The sequence below is a fragment of the Ostrea edulis genome, chromosome 5 (assembly GCF_947568905.1).
Source record: "Ostrea edulis chromosome 5, xbOstEdul1.1, whole genome shotgun sequence".
NCBI classification, from domain to species: Eukaryota; Metazoa; Mollusca; class Bivalvia; order Ostreida; family Ostreidae; genus Ostrea; species Ostrea edulis.
Window position 1 is genome coordinate 3,951,931 of NC_079168.1, and position 17,811 is coordinate 3,969,741.

General features: G+C 36.7%; 2 protein-coding genes across 3 annotated transcripts in view; one reads left to right on the top strand and one right to left on the bottom strand.

Moving 5' to 3' along the window:
• On the bottom strand, positions 1-14,872 carry LOC125648914 (U3 small nucleolar ribonucleoprotein protein MPP10-like). The gene is made up of 10 exons (XM_048875957.2): positions 14,742-14,872; positions 12,484-13,231; positions 6,245-6,342; positions 4,605-4,842; positions 4,045-4,186; positions 3,549-3,616; positions 3,065-3,199; positions 1,447-1,668; positions 794-1,024; positions 1-160 (listed from the first exon to the last, which is right to left on the bottom strand). Exons 1-10 carry the CDS (start codon positions 14,822-14,824, stop codon positions 8-10), a joined length of 2,118 nt encoding a protein of 705 aa, XP_048731914.2. The 5' UTR covers positions 14,825-14,872; the 3' UTR covers positions 1-7.
• The window catches only part of LOC125648916 (46 kDa FK506-binding nuclear protein-like), a 27,344-nt gene continuing 22,835 nt past the window's right edge, over positions 13,303-17,811 (top strand). For both annotated transcript variants that reach the window (XM_056167043.1, XM_048875960.2), the window contains exon 1: positions 13,303-15,088. In XM_056167043.1, the coding sequence (XP_056023018.1) occupies positions 15,046-15,088 (43 nt within the window). In that variant the 5' untranslated portion in view covers positions 13,303-15,045. The remainder of the gene's footprint in view (positions 15,089-17,811) is intronic.

Sequence of the window (17,811 nt, forward strand, 5' to 3'; positions counted from 1 at the left end):
AATGAAATCATAATTTATATATTTTCGCTGACTTTTGTACAGTCTTTTTACTGGTGGAGTCTGTCTTCCGTTTTTTGATCTGTGACTGCGCGTCCTCCTGGAGCTGCGTGAAGAATGTCCGGGAGGAGGTGAGTTTCTGATTGGTCGAGTGCTTGTCTTCCTAAAAACAAATCATAAACTGTTAAAGGCATCATGCATCCAGTAACTGAATTCACACAGATGAATTGGGAGCAAAAACTTTCCTAAATCGGGTATCATAAAAATGTTATCCAATACACACACTGTAACTTAAGTTATTTTGACATAAATAAATTTATAGGAAACCCATGACCCTATTTTGCTTCTATTTATTTAGCAATATATGACCCTGACCCTAAACACGGTAGCCCCCGACCCCGCTTTGGTCTCTATTTAACAATAAATGATCCTGACCTTGAGCATGGTAACCCCTGACCCTGCTTTGGTCTCTATTCAACAATAAATGACCCTGACCTTGAGCACAGTAACCCCTGACCCTGCTTTGGTCTCTATTTAACAATAAAATTAATGATCCTGTACTTGAGCACGGTAACCTCTGACCCCACTTTGGTCTCTAACAACAAATGATCCTGACCTTGGGCACGGTAGCTCCTGACCCCGCTTTGGTCTCTATTTAACAATAAATGATCCTGACCTTGAGCATGGTAACCCCTGACCCTGCTTTGGTCTCTATTTAACAATAAATGATCCTGACCTTGAGCACGGTAACCCCATACCCCGCTTTGGTCTCTATTTAACAATAAATGATCCTGACCTTGAGCACGGTAACCCCTGACCCTGCTTTGCTGCTTTTCTCCAGTTCTTTGACGGCCTTTTCCTTGCTGTACTTGTTCCCCAGGCCGGGGTTCAGTTTCTCCACCAGGGCTTGCCGCTTCTTCTTCTCCCTGTGTCGTTTCCGTTTCTCGGCCTTCTTCGTCCGCCGCTCCGACTTCCTGTCGGTCTCTGTGCGTTCTGTTTTGCCTTTTAGTTCACCTTTTCTTTTATCCTTAAAAATTCCAATACACCAGGGACATGTTTAAATTGATGTGGTTCATATTACACATACAAATCTTTAAATCTATTACACATACAAATCTAAAAATCACTTCATTTCCTTGATCTTGTTGGGTTGGATCAGATCTGTGAGAAGTAATGTGGTGGTAGTTCAAACTACTGTTCTTCAAATCATGTACAGCATTTATGCATGAAAATTATTTCCGGTAATGTTTAGAACCATTTTCTACTGCTCTTCAAATCATTTTTGTCATTTCTGTACCATTGTTATTTTTTCATCGCAAAGGTGCACAGCTACTTATACCAATATCATTTTTTTTTTTATCTCTGAGGTGCACAGGTACTTGTACCGATGTTATTTTATTCATTTCTGAGGTGCATCGCTACATTGTACCATTGCTGGACAATGCATACCTTGATTTCCTCCGGAGCCAGCAATGTTCCATCGCCATGGGTTACAGGAGCCACCTCTTCCATCATGATAGAGGGCAGATTTGTAACGATCTTCACCTCCGGAGCCACGGGTTTGGGTGTGTACTGGAAGTTTGACAGGGCGTCCAGTTTGATGAGGAGGGACTGCATCATGGACTTGATCTGTTCGTGTTCCGGGTCTGTCTTCTCCTCCTCATCTTCCTTCTATATAAAATAACGCATCAAAATTACAAGACACTATCAACAACTTTTTTTTTAACAATCTTTTGAAAATTGTTAGACTAAGTCGTCACTTTGGGAAAAACACCTGTTTTTCAGCAATCTGATGAAAACCAGATCCTGAGATCCGCTCACTTAGATCGCTACATTAGGATCTGACGCAACCCCATATAGGGTCACGTCCGCATGACCTTTCGTTAAGCCAATCAAATTGACCCTGTCGATTTATACCAACGATAATTTTTCTCCCATGAACCTTTGCGTCATTATTTACGTTAGAGATGCAAAAAAAAATGGCTGTGCGTTTGACAGACGACTGCACACCTGTCAAAACATGCGATTTAAACAACGTCTGTATTCTCTGCGGGTTTTCTTTCATTCAAATGCTAAAAAATCCCGATGGAGTTCACAATTCAAGGCAAATGGCTGCCATTGTTTGGTTTGAAAGAAAACATATCGCAGCTAGATGCGACGTCACAGTGCACCGTTTACGTCGACTGGCGTTATATTCCTCGCGTTATTTAAGTAAACCATCTTGAAAACTATTCAATTCGTACCCGTCCCTATTCATACATAAATCTGAATTCACAATTAATTTAATTTGGGCATATTTCATATCGTACGTTTTGTTGTTTGAATGAACGGAATAGATTAGGCATTATTGCGAAAGTTTAAAATTCGTTATGCGAGAATATACAACTTTACAGTGTGGAATAAACTTCGTGGGAGAGAGATTACAGCAATTTGTTTACGAATTGCCAGGAACCGCCTAAATAGCCATCATTGTCTGTATGGCGCAATCTAACTGGCTGATAGTTCTCATGAATATTCCAAGCGAAAGGTCATGCGGACATGACCCCCTATGGGGTTACGTCAGATCCTAGTGTAGCGGTCTAAGTAAGCGGATCTCAGGATCTGGTTTTAATCAGATTAGTTTTTCAGCATTGGGATTGGGGCCGAATTTCGGCCCTTTACAGTCCCAAAAAAAATAATCCCTGGTCAGAAAGACCCGAGAACAGACCTATCTCATTACGACCAGGTCAGAATGACCTGAGACAGACCTATTTCATTATGTACCAGGTCAGAATGACCTGAGACAGACCTATCTCATTACGTACTAGGTCAAAATGACCTGAGACAGACCTATCTCATTACGTACCAGGTCAGAATGACCTGAGACAGACCTATCTCATTACGTACCAGTTCAAAATGACCTGAAACAGACCTATCTCATTACGTACCAGGTCAGAATGACCTGAGACAGACCTATCTCATTATGTACCTGTTGTTTGAGATACTCCAGGTCAGAATGACTTGAGACAGACCCATCTCATCACTAACAGGTCAGACTGACTTGAGACAGACCCATCTCATTACGTACCTGTTGTTTGACATACTCCTGTTCATACACCTCCCCCAGACTAAGCTTGCTTTTCTCCTGGTCCAACACAATCCTTTTCTTGTATTCAATCGGATTTTCTTTAGGTTTCACTTTTCGCTCCACATCATCAAAGGCCTGTAGAATAAAACAAATGTAGTTATAAGCAAACGAATATCACCCCCCCCCTCCCCCCCCCGGAAAATAATCCATACAGGGAGGATTCAAACAATCTCATACAAAGTGGATTCAACCATTTGCATTATTTTCTCACTCAAGTTTTTTTTAATTCCAATTTGAACAGAAGATGGTTTAATTCACTGGTATTTTACATCATATTAAGATTCGGAAAGATCTTTAGTCAGTGTACTCATGTAATTCTCAGTGTCAACAAACTTATATGAGACTCTGATCTTTAGTCAGTGTATAATTCTCAGTGTAAATAGACTTGTATGGTACTCTGTCCGATTATTAGTCCGAGTCTGACCTTGTCTTTGATTCTCTGTATGATGATGGATTCCAAGGTTTGGGTGGTCTCCTCGGTTATTACAGGGGCTAACAAAGCAAAGAGTATTATTGATAATCATAATTCGATGTTCAAATTGTAGAAAAATCAAACAATTCTATAAAATCCGCTTTATCATCTTATGCATGAGATGAATATTCATATATACTGTTTAGAACAAGCACTCAGGCTAAATCCCAACTTTAAATTTAACTCTCATGAAATAATCAGTTGACATTAAATGAACATATATCACTTAACGTTATACCAAAATAATTCCTCTCCCAAATTATAGGTTAAAGAGTGCGACAAACTATCAGACATATAAATGGACAAAGTGATCTTTCGACATTGGATTATAGGTTAAAGAGTGCGACAAACTATCAGACATATAAATAGACAAAGTGATCTTTCGACATTGGATTTGCTCAACAGATGACACTAAAAGAAGGATATTGTTTTGAAGATTTTGGCGTACCCAGTCTGACCGTCTGGTCGTACATCAAGTGTTCCTCTAACAAGCTATTCTCTGGTCGACTTGTGGCCCCTATCTCTCCTGACATCTGCCATTGTTTTTCTGCTAGGCTGGCTGCCTCCAGTTTAGATATCTTTTCTCTCAGCTGTAAGGTTAAATTTGATATCAATACCTCGGAATCGTTCAATTTCATAGGGGTTCAATTTTCATGGATTTCCTAAAAACTCCTATCCCACGAATTTCAAACCACAACAAAATACAAAAATTTATACGATGTTTCAAAGTAAGGAAACCATATCTATGAAATTATATCTCAATGAAACTGTAAAATCTCGACAATCCACGAAAATGGTCCCCCACGAATTTATATGATTCCACAGTACTATGTAGGTTCTAATTCAAACAAATGTCAAGAAAACATGTTAGTGGAGTGTCTTTCCAAGTTTTTAAAGATAAATGAAAATTATATAACATCAGTCAATGGAAATGAAGACACAGTTTCCTATGACTGTTTGACATGTACCACTATATTATATGATACTTTGCAGAGTCAATCGTGTCACCTTGTCTTGCTGTTTCTCAAATGTTGACTTTTCCTGTGGTTTTCGGCCCAACACCTCGTCTGGATCCTCCCCTTCACTGTCAGAGTCTAAAAGATCTCTTCTTTTTATTGGACTATCGTCTTCCATCTCATCTTCTTCGACCTCATCATCATCTCCCTCTTCCATTTCTTCCTCTTCAAACATTTTCTCCTCCTCATCCTCCTCTTCTTCTTCCTGGTCTTCATCCTCTCCACTTGATCTAAATGCAATGAATTTCAAATTTGTTTGAAAATTTCTTACGAACTTTGCATAATATTTTTCACATGTAGCCAAAACATTGCATTCTCTATTAGTTATCAAAATAAAAACTAGGCATCTATGTACATATCTATAACTTCAATTTCAAAACTTATGTCATAACATCATGAAACCCATAGGCCATGTTGCTCATCTGAACAATTATATATTTCCCATGTACAGCAATAATGCCCATCCCACCCTGGATCTAGGTGACTGTCTAAAGCACCTCCACATGTACATAATGATACCTGTCAATGTATGGAGACGTTGTATGCAAAACGCTTACATGTACATATAATGATTCATTCCATGACAAATGAAAAAAAATTCATTCCATTTAACACAAACTAGAGAGCTCTTCTACAATGTCTGAATGCAATTATCTATTATATAGAAAGCCCATGGGATGACCTTGCACTAATCACATAACCTTCAGGCTTCTATCTAAATTAAGTTAATAATTAATATTATAATTAAATTATGAAGATGCTTGCATAAATCAATTTAACATATAACAACCTTGTGGTTTTTGAGAATTTAAAAAAAAATTATTTCAGAAATAAAGAACATTGTTAAGTTCACTGGGATATGAACTTGGGTGGTCATGTGATGAAATCCTGTGCCTAAATGACAAAGTTTACAAAGCATCCTTGACCTCTGTGAATTACATATAACTGACATTGGATGAAATCTTTGGTATGCATGGAGAGACTGAAATCTCCTTTCTGTATTTATGTTGAAACTTAAAGAACTTTCTAATGACGACCCAATCTAATTAAAATTAGATGTTGGATCCACTAGCATACTCGCTACACAAACATCTAAAAACATCCCATAGAGGGTCACGTCAGAGGTCAAATTTGGTATCACTCTAGACTTATCGGCTTCAACAAACATTCAATGATTTTGCCTGCGGTGATTTCATTGGTCAATCGAATTTGACCTCTGACGTGACCCTCTACGGAATGTTGTTAGATGTTTGTGTAGCGAGTATGCAAGCGGATCTAACATCTAATTTCAATTAGATTGATGACGACCGCTCCACGGTCGAAACAGTCAACCACAAAAATTTAACACTACATATTCTCGTGATGTGATGGTGATCTGTTTTATTTCTTACAGTTTATACTCTGGATACAGACCCTATTGAATATGTGGTAACCATTCATGAGAATCTTCTGTAATTTAAACCTAATGGCGTTGGTCTCCAGTTTTTGACTTTATGCAGTGAGTTTTACATAACATGGTGATCTATATCATTGCATAAAGTCAGGGCTTATGCCATTGATAAACTAAGTTCTTCAGAACTTCTCCACTCAGCTAAAATGAAATGGATACATATTGATATACCATAAGAGTACCTCTTAGATTGTTTGAACTTTTTTTCTTTTTTCCCAGATTCCTCTTCTGGAGGATCAAAGAAGTCTTCATAGTGAACTTTTCTTCCACTCTCTCCATCCTAAAATAACCATCCAATCAAATACATCATAAGTACTACATCCTAAAATAACCATCCAATCAAATACATCATAAATACTACATCCCAAAATTACCATCCAATCAAATACATCATACTACATCCTAAAATAACCATCCAATCAATTACATCATACTACATCCTAAAATAAAGTGCACCGCCACGGCACATGATACGCCCGTCACATATTGTTAACATGAACATATCACCATGAAGAGATAGGTATGCATGGAACCAAATGTCAACCTTCCTTTAAGAATCTTACCTACTTTATGGCCTCATGTGACATTGCTTCAAATATTGATAATGTAAGCTTAATGATTTTTAAAAGGATATAAAAACATTTTCCCAAATGGTTTCAATGAAATGATTAAAGTGCAAGATAGCCCTTTATCCAAGCAAACAACTTACAATAAATGGGAGTACTCAAAAAGGTTGATTTATTCAACATATCAAAAAATACATATATCAGTATCTGCCTTTGTCAAATCTTCAAGTATAAAAGTAAAATATGCATGGTGATGTCAATATAAATAAATATAGATTAAAAACGGTTATTTCAAATACTGGTGCATCTCCTATGGTGTAGTTATTAATTAGAAAAAAATAATACATCATATATTTCTCAACTGGTTGTGTTAGACTTGAGAAATGCACATCTGCAGCTTTGCTCATTGTATTTTAAGGAATGAAGAACAATGCACAGCGTAATAAAACATCAAACATTAGTCATTATGTTTATTCTTAGACTGTAAAACTGTCATCTTAGTGAGACATGACAATCTGCACCTTGTTGTTGAGATATAAAATAAAAATATATTTTACAATATCATATTAATTCTTAAACTTTATACCAAATTAACTTTCAAAGTAATGGCTACCACTTAGAACTGTTCTAAAATTTGACAGATCAATTAGAAGGCCAGATTCCTCTGCCCAATTCCTGATTGCAAGAGATATAGATAGCACCTCCTTGATCAGATTGCTGTAACAGAAATCTTCTAAACTCATTAATTAATCTGTAATTTGACAGAATGCAATTTTTCTGTTAGCAAAATGCCTCCTGAATTGCTTGATAATTACACCCATGGGACAAGGGAAATTTCTCTTGTTACTGACACAAAAGAAATAATTTGTTTGTTATATACTGCTGTATAGTACAGTGTATATAATGAAGAATGTGTAGTTTCTTGAATTAACATTTTTTAATATGGTTATTGCAATACTATTTCATCTGTTCAGATTTACACAAATGCCCAATCTGCAGCTTTGTTCATTGTATATCTTTTTTCTGAACAATGCCACAGCCATAACAAAACATCAAAATACTAATCATTAAAATAGGCCTTTATACATATTGCAACCATTTGTTGTCTTAGTGAGAAATGATACTCTGCATATAGGTTGCTGAGAAAAAAAATTAAAAATTATATAGTACAATGTCAAATTAATTTTGAAAATAAAGACTAACCACAACAAACAAATTCACTTTCACAAATAATTTCTGGTATATCTGCAATTAAGAGGCTAAGATCTCTCTGCCCAATTCCCTAGAGATAAAGATAACACCTGCTTGATCATGTTGATCAGAGATGCTCTACACAAAACTCATTAATTAGTCTTGTCAAAATGCCCTTTGCATGCTACTCCCATGGGACAAGTGGAATTTCTCATGTTATTGTTAGAAACAAAGGAAACATTACATAGGCTAAAAAGAAGCTGTACAGTATATCATAAAAAAAATATGTGTTTTCTTGATGTAACATTTTTGAATGAGGTTTTCTACAAAACTCTTATATGAGTAGGGATTGTACCAATTATAACATACTTTTTTCAAAAAATCACTTCAACTAAATGTCACAGTGACCTTAAAGTACAGTGCGACACACCTTCTACCTAAGATGCATAAGATGACCAAGTTTCATGATTCTAGATCAAATAGTTTTCAAGTTATGAGCCAGACAGGGTTTTACCATATTTGGCCATATCTTCTTAATTAAAAGTCACAGCGACCTGGTTTTAATGTGCGACACACCTTCTACCCAAGATGTATCAACTGACAAAGTTTGATTATTCTAGGCCTTATAGTATTTAAGTTATGAGCCGGACACGAAAAAGCTAACAGACGGACGGACAGACGGACGGACATGAAGGCCATAACATAATACGGCCCGTCTTAAGACGGGCGTATAATAACCATCCAATCAAATACATCATACTGAGTGTATATATACTGTGTTTAAATCAAAATACACAATGTACAATGGAGAAGCCATACCACTTCACACTCTGTTATTTCTCCCTCGCAATTCATTGTGGGGGGGATGGGGGATTCTGAGATATAGTAACGGGTTTGTTAGTGTGTGGGTGAGAATGTGTTTAACACTGAGCTTGTAGTGCAGAATGTGTGTGGGTGAGAATGTGTTTAACACTGAGCTTGTAGTGCAGAATGTGTGTGGGTGAGAATGTGTGTAACTGAGCTTGTAGTACAGAATGTGTGTGGGTGAGAATGTGTTTAACACTGAGCTTGTAGTGCAGAATGTGTGTGGTGGGTGAGAATGTGTTTAACACTGGGCTTGTAGTACAGAATGTGTGTGGGTGAGAATGTGTTTAACACTGAGCTTGTAGTGCAGAATGTGTGTGGATGAGAATGTGTTTAACACTGAGCTTGTAGTACAGAATGTGTGTGGGTGAGAATGTGTTTAACACTAATGAGCTTGTAGTGCAGAATGTGTGTGGGTGAGAATGTGTTTAATACTGAGCTTGTAGTACAGAATGTGTGTGGGTGAGAATGTGTTTAATACTGAGCTTGTAGTGCAGAATGTGTGTGGGTGAGAATGTGTGTAACACTGGGCTTGTAGTGCAGAATGTGTGTGGGTGAGAATGTGTTTAACACTAATGAGCTTGTAGTGCAGAATGTGTGTGGGTGAGAATGTGTTTAACACTGAGCTTGTAGTACAGAATGTGTGTGGGTGAGAATGTGTTTAACACTGAGCTTGTAGTACAGAATGTGTGTGGGTGAGAATGTGTTTAACACTGAGCTTGTACTACAGAATGTGTGTGGGTGAGAATGTGTTTAACACTGAGCTTGTACTACAGAATGTGTGTGGGTGAGAATGTGTTTAATACTGAGCTTGTAGTACAGAATGTGTGTGGGTGAGAATGTGTTTAACACTGAGCTTGTAGTACAGAATGTGTGTGGGTGAGAATGTGTTTAACACTGAGCTTGTAGTACAGAATGTGTGTGGATGAGAATGTGTTTAACACTGAGCTTGTAGTACAGAATGTGTGTGGATGAGAATGTGTTTAATACTGAGCTTGTAGTACAGAATGTGTGTGGGTGAGAATGTGTTTAATACTGAGCTTGTAGTGCAGAATGTGTGTGGGTGAGAATGTGTTTAACACTGAGCTTGTAGTACAGAATGTGTGTGGGTGAGAATGTGTTTAATACTGAGCTTGTAGTACAGAATGTGTGTGGGTGAGAATGTGTTTAACACTGGGCTTGTAGTACAGAATGTGTGTGGGTGAGAATGTGTTTAACACTGAGCTTGTAGTACAGAATGTGTGTGGATGAGAATGTGTTTAACACTGAGCTTGTAGTGCAGAATGTGTGTGGGTGAGAATGTGTTTAATACTGAGCTTGTAGTACAGAATGTGTGTGGGTGAGAATGTGTTTAATACTGAGCTTGTACTACAGAATGTGTGTGGGTGAGAATGTGTTTAATACTGAGCTTGTAGTGCAGAATGTGTGTGGATGAGAATGTGTTTAACACTGAGCTTGTAATACAGAATGTGTGTGGGTGAGAATGTGTTTAACACTAATGAGCTTGTAGTGCAGAATGTGTGTGGGTGAGAATGTGTTTAATACTGAGCTTGTAGTACAGAATGTGTGTGGGTGAGAATGTGTTTAACACTGAGCTTGTAGTACAGAATGTGTGTGGGTGAGAATGTGTTTAACACTGAGCTTGTAGTACAGAATGTGTGTGGGTGAGAATGTGTTTAACACTGAGCTTGTAGTACAGAATGTGTGTGGGTGAGAATGTGTTTAACACTGAGCTTGTAGTACAGAATGTGTGTGGATGAGAATGTGTTTAATACTGAGCTTGTAGTACAGAATGTGTGTGGGTGAGAATGTGTTTAACACTGAGCTTGTAGTACAGAATGTGTGTGGGTGAGAATGTGTGTAACACTGGGCTTGTAGGTGCAGAATGTGTGTGGGTGAGAATGTGTTTAACACTAATGAGCTTGTAGTGCAGAATGTGTGTGGGTGAGAATGTGTTTAACACTGAGCTTGTAGTACAGAATGTGTGTGGGTGAGAATGTGTTTAACACTGAGCTTGTAGTACAGAATGTGTGTGGGTGAGAATGTGTTTAACACTGAGCTTGTACTACAGAATGTGTGTGGGTGAGAATGTGTTTAACACTGAGCTTGTACTACAGAATGTGTGTGGGTGAGAATGTGTTTAACACTGAGCTTGTAGTACAGAATGTGTGTGGGTGAGAATGTGTTTAATACTGAGCTTGTAGTACAGAATGTGTGTGGGTGAGAATGTGTTTAATACTGAGCTTGTAGTGCAGAATGTGTGTGGGTGAGAATGTGTTTAACACTGAGCTTGTAGTACAGGCCACATTTTATGCTTGATTGATTTCATACTTCACATGTAGCCTTGTTATTAAGAGAGGAAGAACCCCATTGATTTTGGAGTTAAAAGTCAGAGGTAAAGGTCATTAAAGGACTTTGTAGAAAATGCTTGTAGACACTCATTGCGAGGGGATTTGCTCTTGTTGGACAGCAAAACACTGCAAAGCAACGGTAACACTTAATTCTAATTTCTTAAAATCAATATCACAGTAAATCATGTCTTTATATTATAAAGCATCGTCGAATACCCACGGCTGATCTCGTCTTCTACTCATCAGCCGTGGGTATCCGACGATGATTATAGGCAGTATTTCATTATATCAATCTATAAATGATTCATTTACACCTGAAAAGTTTGTCGTACAATCTAGTCTATTTCATAATATACTTGTACTAAGTAGTGCTTCACAGTACTGTTTGTGTTACATCTGATATAAGCAGAAATTCAATGTCAATATGTCTATAATCTAGTTTTCTGTACACAGTCTGTTAAATTTCATTATAAGTGTGCCTGTTGTAAGCTATGTTATTTAATCCATTTTAAGAAGTAATTCGTGAGTAAGTTTAGCAGGGTTGGGCGGTTAAAACCGCCCTTGGTTTTAACCAGTGGTCAATAATGGTCAATTGTGATTTAAACTGTCTATTTTCCTATTTTTGTACATTTCTTGCAAAGATAAAGATAAATCAAGTCTTTTCATTATATGGATCAATTGTTGATTAACATTTTTCATTAGATAATCAAATGTAATTTCATAAGTTTAATATATTTGGTTTGCTGAAACTGACAGAAATATCTTCAGTACCTACCAGAGGGTCACAGTTCTATAGCATAGCTTGACGATAGGAGGCAGACCTCTTAATACATGTACCTGGGCAGATTAAGAATAAAAGGTAGCTGGACATTACCTGAGTACAGGAAGCAGAGTTGACAGGTGTTAATAAGCATAGACTGGGACCAGAGATGACCAGTGTGCCTGTTATTGTTATGAAAACACCACCAACCCACCCCCTCAAATGTTTATTCAACAGTTAAAATGAAGATTGATGAAACAATACTTATAGGTAGTTCTTGTTAAACTAAGGAATTTGAACAGAAACGTTTACATGATCCCCAATTCAACAGTCATTTGTACATTATTTATTTAATATTATGACTTATAAGTATATTATATACTGATAGTGCATGTTATGAATTACAGTATTTATCATAATGGTCACTTAAACATTCAAAATAAAATAAATAACACAGGTCCTATAATGACCAAATAATTTTCAATCGACCAGTATTAACCAGTATTGACTGGTTTTAACCAGTATTGACCACCGGCCCGGTCAATACTCATATTGACCACTTTTTTGCCAACCCTGATTAGTTTAGTGTAAAGTTGTTTTATTGAATATGATAAATAGTTCACTGTTGGTGAACTTTATCTCATAGAAATCATGAAGTACAACATTGTGCATTCATGAAATGAACAAACCTCCTCATCATCTGACGGAATGTCGGCGAACAAGTCGATGTCCTCATCGTCTTCATCGCTGTCCTCTCCCCTTATCCTCCTCTCCTCTCTCGCATCCTCCTGTTCCAGAAACGCCTCCATGTCCGCTAATTTGAAGAACTTGTCGTCGACCACACTGGCGGGCCGCCTCTTCTTATTCACTTCCTGTCCTTGGTGTTTACGCGTCTCTTTCTTGATCAGGTTTTCATCATCAGTCTCTGATTCCTCTTCATCAGGGGGTGGAGGTTCTAACTTAGGAAATTTGAAGTCAATTTCACTGTCCTCATCATCACTTTCAATGTCCAACACATTATTGCCTTTGAAAATCATCTCCTTACTGCTGTCACTATCCTCCTCCTCATCGATCAGTCGACTCTTTATCTTTTCCACCTCAACATCTGTGCCTTCTTCCTCACTCTCATCATTTCCTGAGTCCTTGTTGTGAAATCGAACTTTTTTCTTGCCGCCTGGATCGCTTTGGTCTGACTTGGTTCTCAGACTGAGTTTATCTTGGGCTGTCACTACACTGCTGATTTTTGATAATAAGTTGTCAATCACTCCATTGTTTTGTAATTCTATTTGTTGCCATATCTGTTCATTATCAAAGTTTTCCACTATCAGTTCTGGTAGAGCTGAATCACTTTCCAGTTTCCCCGTGTCTTCTGACTTACTAGAGTCATACACAGACTTTGTGATCTCCCGAAATTTGGTGAAAGCTTGAGGCTGCACACTAGAAAAACATATTTATATCAATAATAATGTATCCTCATAACATTTAAAGCAGCCATTTTACATTAACACACATTTCCCTAATTAATAATGCTTCTTCAGGGATGTGACCGAATTCCTCAGAAATCAGAGGAAAACTTATCAAAAAGGGAGGAAAACACCTCACCCTACCTGGAAAAATATAATTTTCTGCCACTTTAGATCAAATCCAGAGTGTTTCATTTTTTTGAAAATTGAGCAAATCAGAGGATTTCCTCTAAAAAGAGGAAAAATCACACCCCTGTTCTTTTAAGAGTGTTTGCTATATTCAGTTCCTTTTTTTTTTTTCAGAGTAAGACTACTTCACATTACACAAAACATGCTTTCAATATTTGAGAGCTGACCACACTTTCTAACAAATATTAATATATGACAGAAAAAAATTAACATGCAATTGTATTCTCTTTATAGTCCAATGTTTGGGTTTTAAAACCTGGAAAAAAGATCTCAAGATTAACAGTATAAACATTCTTTAAGCAAAGATAAAAAGTAAAAATCAAGTGTTAAAAAAAGTAGAATACAATCTATATTGTATATGCTTCATCTGAAAAAGACACAACAGCGCTGTTAGCATTTAAACTAAATTGAAAGCATACAAAGTCATATGTGTATACTAGTATATATGCTCTACAGAGCCTGCTCTGCATAAGAATGTTAATAGCGAGTGCAGTGACCAATTAAAAAAAAAAATCTATGTTTTTTCTGCGTCCGAAAATAAGAACTGCTTGACCAATGAGAACGCGTCTTCTATTTTGGGTATTTGAGGAAAAGTTCCTGTGGTTAAAAAATGACAGAAAATGCATTACTTCTTCATATTTATTGACGGTGCAAACATATATTACGCATTTTTACAGACTATGATCTTTCCTCAATCCATCAAGACCGGGTTTGCTAGATTTAATGTCCTTGATCTATTAAAAGGAGATGAGTGAAAATTTGCAGTAGCGATTTTGGGGATTCTGGATTCCTCCCTTGTGTAAATATAGATTATAGAGAGAGCAATTCGTGACATGCCCCTGTGACAAGACTAAATTGTGCATTTTTATCACACAATTAGTGACTTGGAAAGATTGAAAGTAGAAATAAGGAAAGTTGAGGCAGTCGAGAGCATACAGTTCAGAATAAGTTGCGCGTCAAAGTCACAGAGAAGGCACAATAAAATGTATATAGTATAAAAACTACTTCAATCACATTCATGTATAATGTTTGAATATAAAACCCGGGAAGAAAACTAAAATGGTCCGTTTGTGCTGCCTAATTTCATTCATGTACTGACTATTTGGTAAAAAGATATTATTTAAATTCAACCTGATCAACGCACGAACATTACAGAATATGTACATGCATGTAGAGCTCTGCGCTCGCTCGACATATTACTACATTTTTGTCTGGTGAAAACCATCACAAAATGTAAATTATATAAAATATACTAGAAGAGGAAAGGAAAAAAGAAGCAAACAGAAAATATGTACTTTAAAAACTCCTCCGGCTTTCTGGAACACTCTGAAAAGTTAAGTAAAACTGTTGACATGAGGTTGTCCATGAGCGCAGCCATCTTTAAATGATGCGACTATTTACCACAAGAAACCCTGTAAATGAATGTCGTAAGATAGCAGAAATCATAACGGTGATTGAAAAGACTTATAAACTGTCTATCATGTTATATAATTGTACTCCTAAACAAACCTATTCCGCTGAAGCAAAATTTGTAAGATATAATCTAGTCAAACTTTTATTCACAAACTTTACGACTTGCCATATACCATTCACCAAAGCATGGTTGTTCTGAAAGAGATTGGATCACAGAAGATGTTTTGGGGTGAGATAGCTGTTACTTTTCACTTTAATCATTGTAGAAAAGCAGTAGATAGCGTTCTTTTGTTATCAGTTGTCATTGAAAATGGTTCTCTGGAGTTGTTAAGAAGCTGCGCGCTTGTTAATAGTTGAGAGGAATCACGAACACGTGGTTAAAATTGCCGATTTAAAGCACCAGTGTTTAGTTTTTACATACTTTTCTATTTCAGTTTTGTTTTTAATGAATATACTGGCTAGCATATCTGATCGGAGTACCATTAATGTCTTTTGGTTAATCATTTTATAACTACAGCGTAGTTCTTCATCAATGATAATTTATTTTTTGTTTCTTATTTGGTGAAATTCAACCAAATGAACAGCTGTTGAATACAGAGACCTACTGTGCCCTGTCGTTGCAACAACTGCATAAAACGTTGTCATGAAGAAATATTGTTCTGATACAAGTACACCATTGCCTCCGTATATCGCCAGATTTTATCCCAGCCTATTTGGTATTACACCAAGGGTGTTTGACTAATCATTCATATTAAAAAAAATAATAGGGCTTAATGAATTACTAAGTAATTATTGTCCTTTCATTGTTGTCCAGAACATGTGTATATATGTTGATGATTTAAGTCTAGATGATTCAGTGAACACTTGTAAACTCTTTGATTAAATCAGACTTATATATTTTTACCACAGTAATGGCATAGATCAGAGGAATGCCACTTCCATTATTTTCCAATACACGTTACATCATCAAACGATTATCAGAACATTGATATATACTTATCAAACTTCCACAAGAAAATAAATATACTGTGTAGGGGGAAAATAAATATACTGTGTAGGGGGGAAATAAATTACGGTGAAAATTTTTGCTATATTCGCGGTCTAGACAAATTCTCAAATTTAAGGAACCGTGAATATTTTTATTATTCTAAAATGATACACAACCCTAACCCTTAAAAAAAGGAGAGGGGCTTATAGTGATTCGAATCCGCGAATTTATGAACCCGCGGATGTGTCTAAAATGAAACATCGCGAAAATTGCAACCCGTGAAATTATTCCCCTATACAGTATGAGTTCAAAATGTAATAGTTATTGAGACTATTGGTTTCGCATCTGTGACCTAATTAGACATCGTGTAATGTGTATCAGGGGCGGATCCAGGAATTGCGGTTATGGGGGGGGGACCACTTTATGCCCCCGGAAGCTCCGGGATTTTACAGATTTTATAGGGCTTGAAATATGCCTCCTATTTAGTCATTTGCAGTCTATGCGAAAGTTTTTTTGACAACACAGGACATTCGGTCCTGTGTAATCAATGAACACACCGGACAGAACCAAATTTTGTCAGACCGAAAAACCTAATGTATAAAAGTGAAACACGTGAAAATGCAAAACCAAGGAAATCTTATTTATTATACCAGTAATACTATACCAGGGATCCTTCCCGCATAATACTTTAGACGGTCCATGCGGTTTTAATCATATTCATTTACGTATTTGGATTTGTGTGATAGTTTTTACTTATAACAAACATTTAAATGACTCCGTGTCAAAATAGTAAAGCTCAAAACCGGACAGTGAGACATCGGACATACCGGTCCGGTGTAAAAAATGATGCATCGGACCTTAGGCACTACACATCGGTCAGGTCCGACGGTCTGATGTCTTTCGCATAGACTGCATTTGTACTATTTTCTATCATTTCTAATAAGGTGAAATTAACAAAAATGATGCAAATTTTAAGGGTTTCTGGAACAAAATTAGTTCTCCCAATAAAGTAATGCAAGAAATCAAAAGATTTTGTCATTTATTTCTCTGGGTGTGGAAGAAATTATTGCTTCTTTTATCGTTTAGTACACTTTTCTAAACAAGATACCCCGATTTACCTTATATTTGAAAATTTTAGGGGGGGGGGGCGCTTGCTGGCTGCCCCCCCCCCTCCCTTAAATCCGCCACTTTGTATTGCCTTAAAACAATTTGGTTCTTCCACAATACCCCTACTGTTTTTACAATTCATGTTTTACCAATACAGCAATAAAATCAATAACCAATAATTTAATTCTATAATCATAAAAATTAATCAATATATATTGCAAACAATTTTGTAGATCAATACACATGTAAACTAACATGGTGATGCACAGACAGGACAGTTGACCATGTCTAATGATGTGTAGTGATTAATCTGTAACATCAAACAAAACACTTAAACAGTGCCCTACTATCTCACCTTTTTTGTCAGCAAAAAAACATGTATTCTGTTTTGGAAGCTGCCATGATGTCACAAAGTGACCTAATATGTAGCTGTATCATGTCTATAGGGAAACAATCAGCTTTATATATTTCTGAGCCACAGTAGAAGAGGAATAAAGTTCTTGTTTTCATGAATGATGCAGGATACTAGTTTCAGTTGAAATATAAAATCCTCAGCCTCGAACTTGGAGGCTTCTTGAATTGTTTCTTAAATTTATTGAAAGGTTGACAAATACATGTAATCATGGTAAGAGCTGCAACCGGTTTTTTTTCCTGAAACAAATATGACAAGCTCAAAGTTGCAACAAGACTTCAGAACCATTAGTTGCCAAATGGTAAATCTACTTTAAAGTAGAGTCAAGTTTTTTAGTTTTCCTCCGATTTAAATGGTTAACCCCCAACCATGAAACTCCTAGAGAATAGTTACATTGTAATAATTTCCCTGTGGATTTGCTGTAGCTGAATTCTGTGTTTTGTCA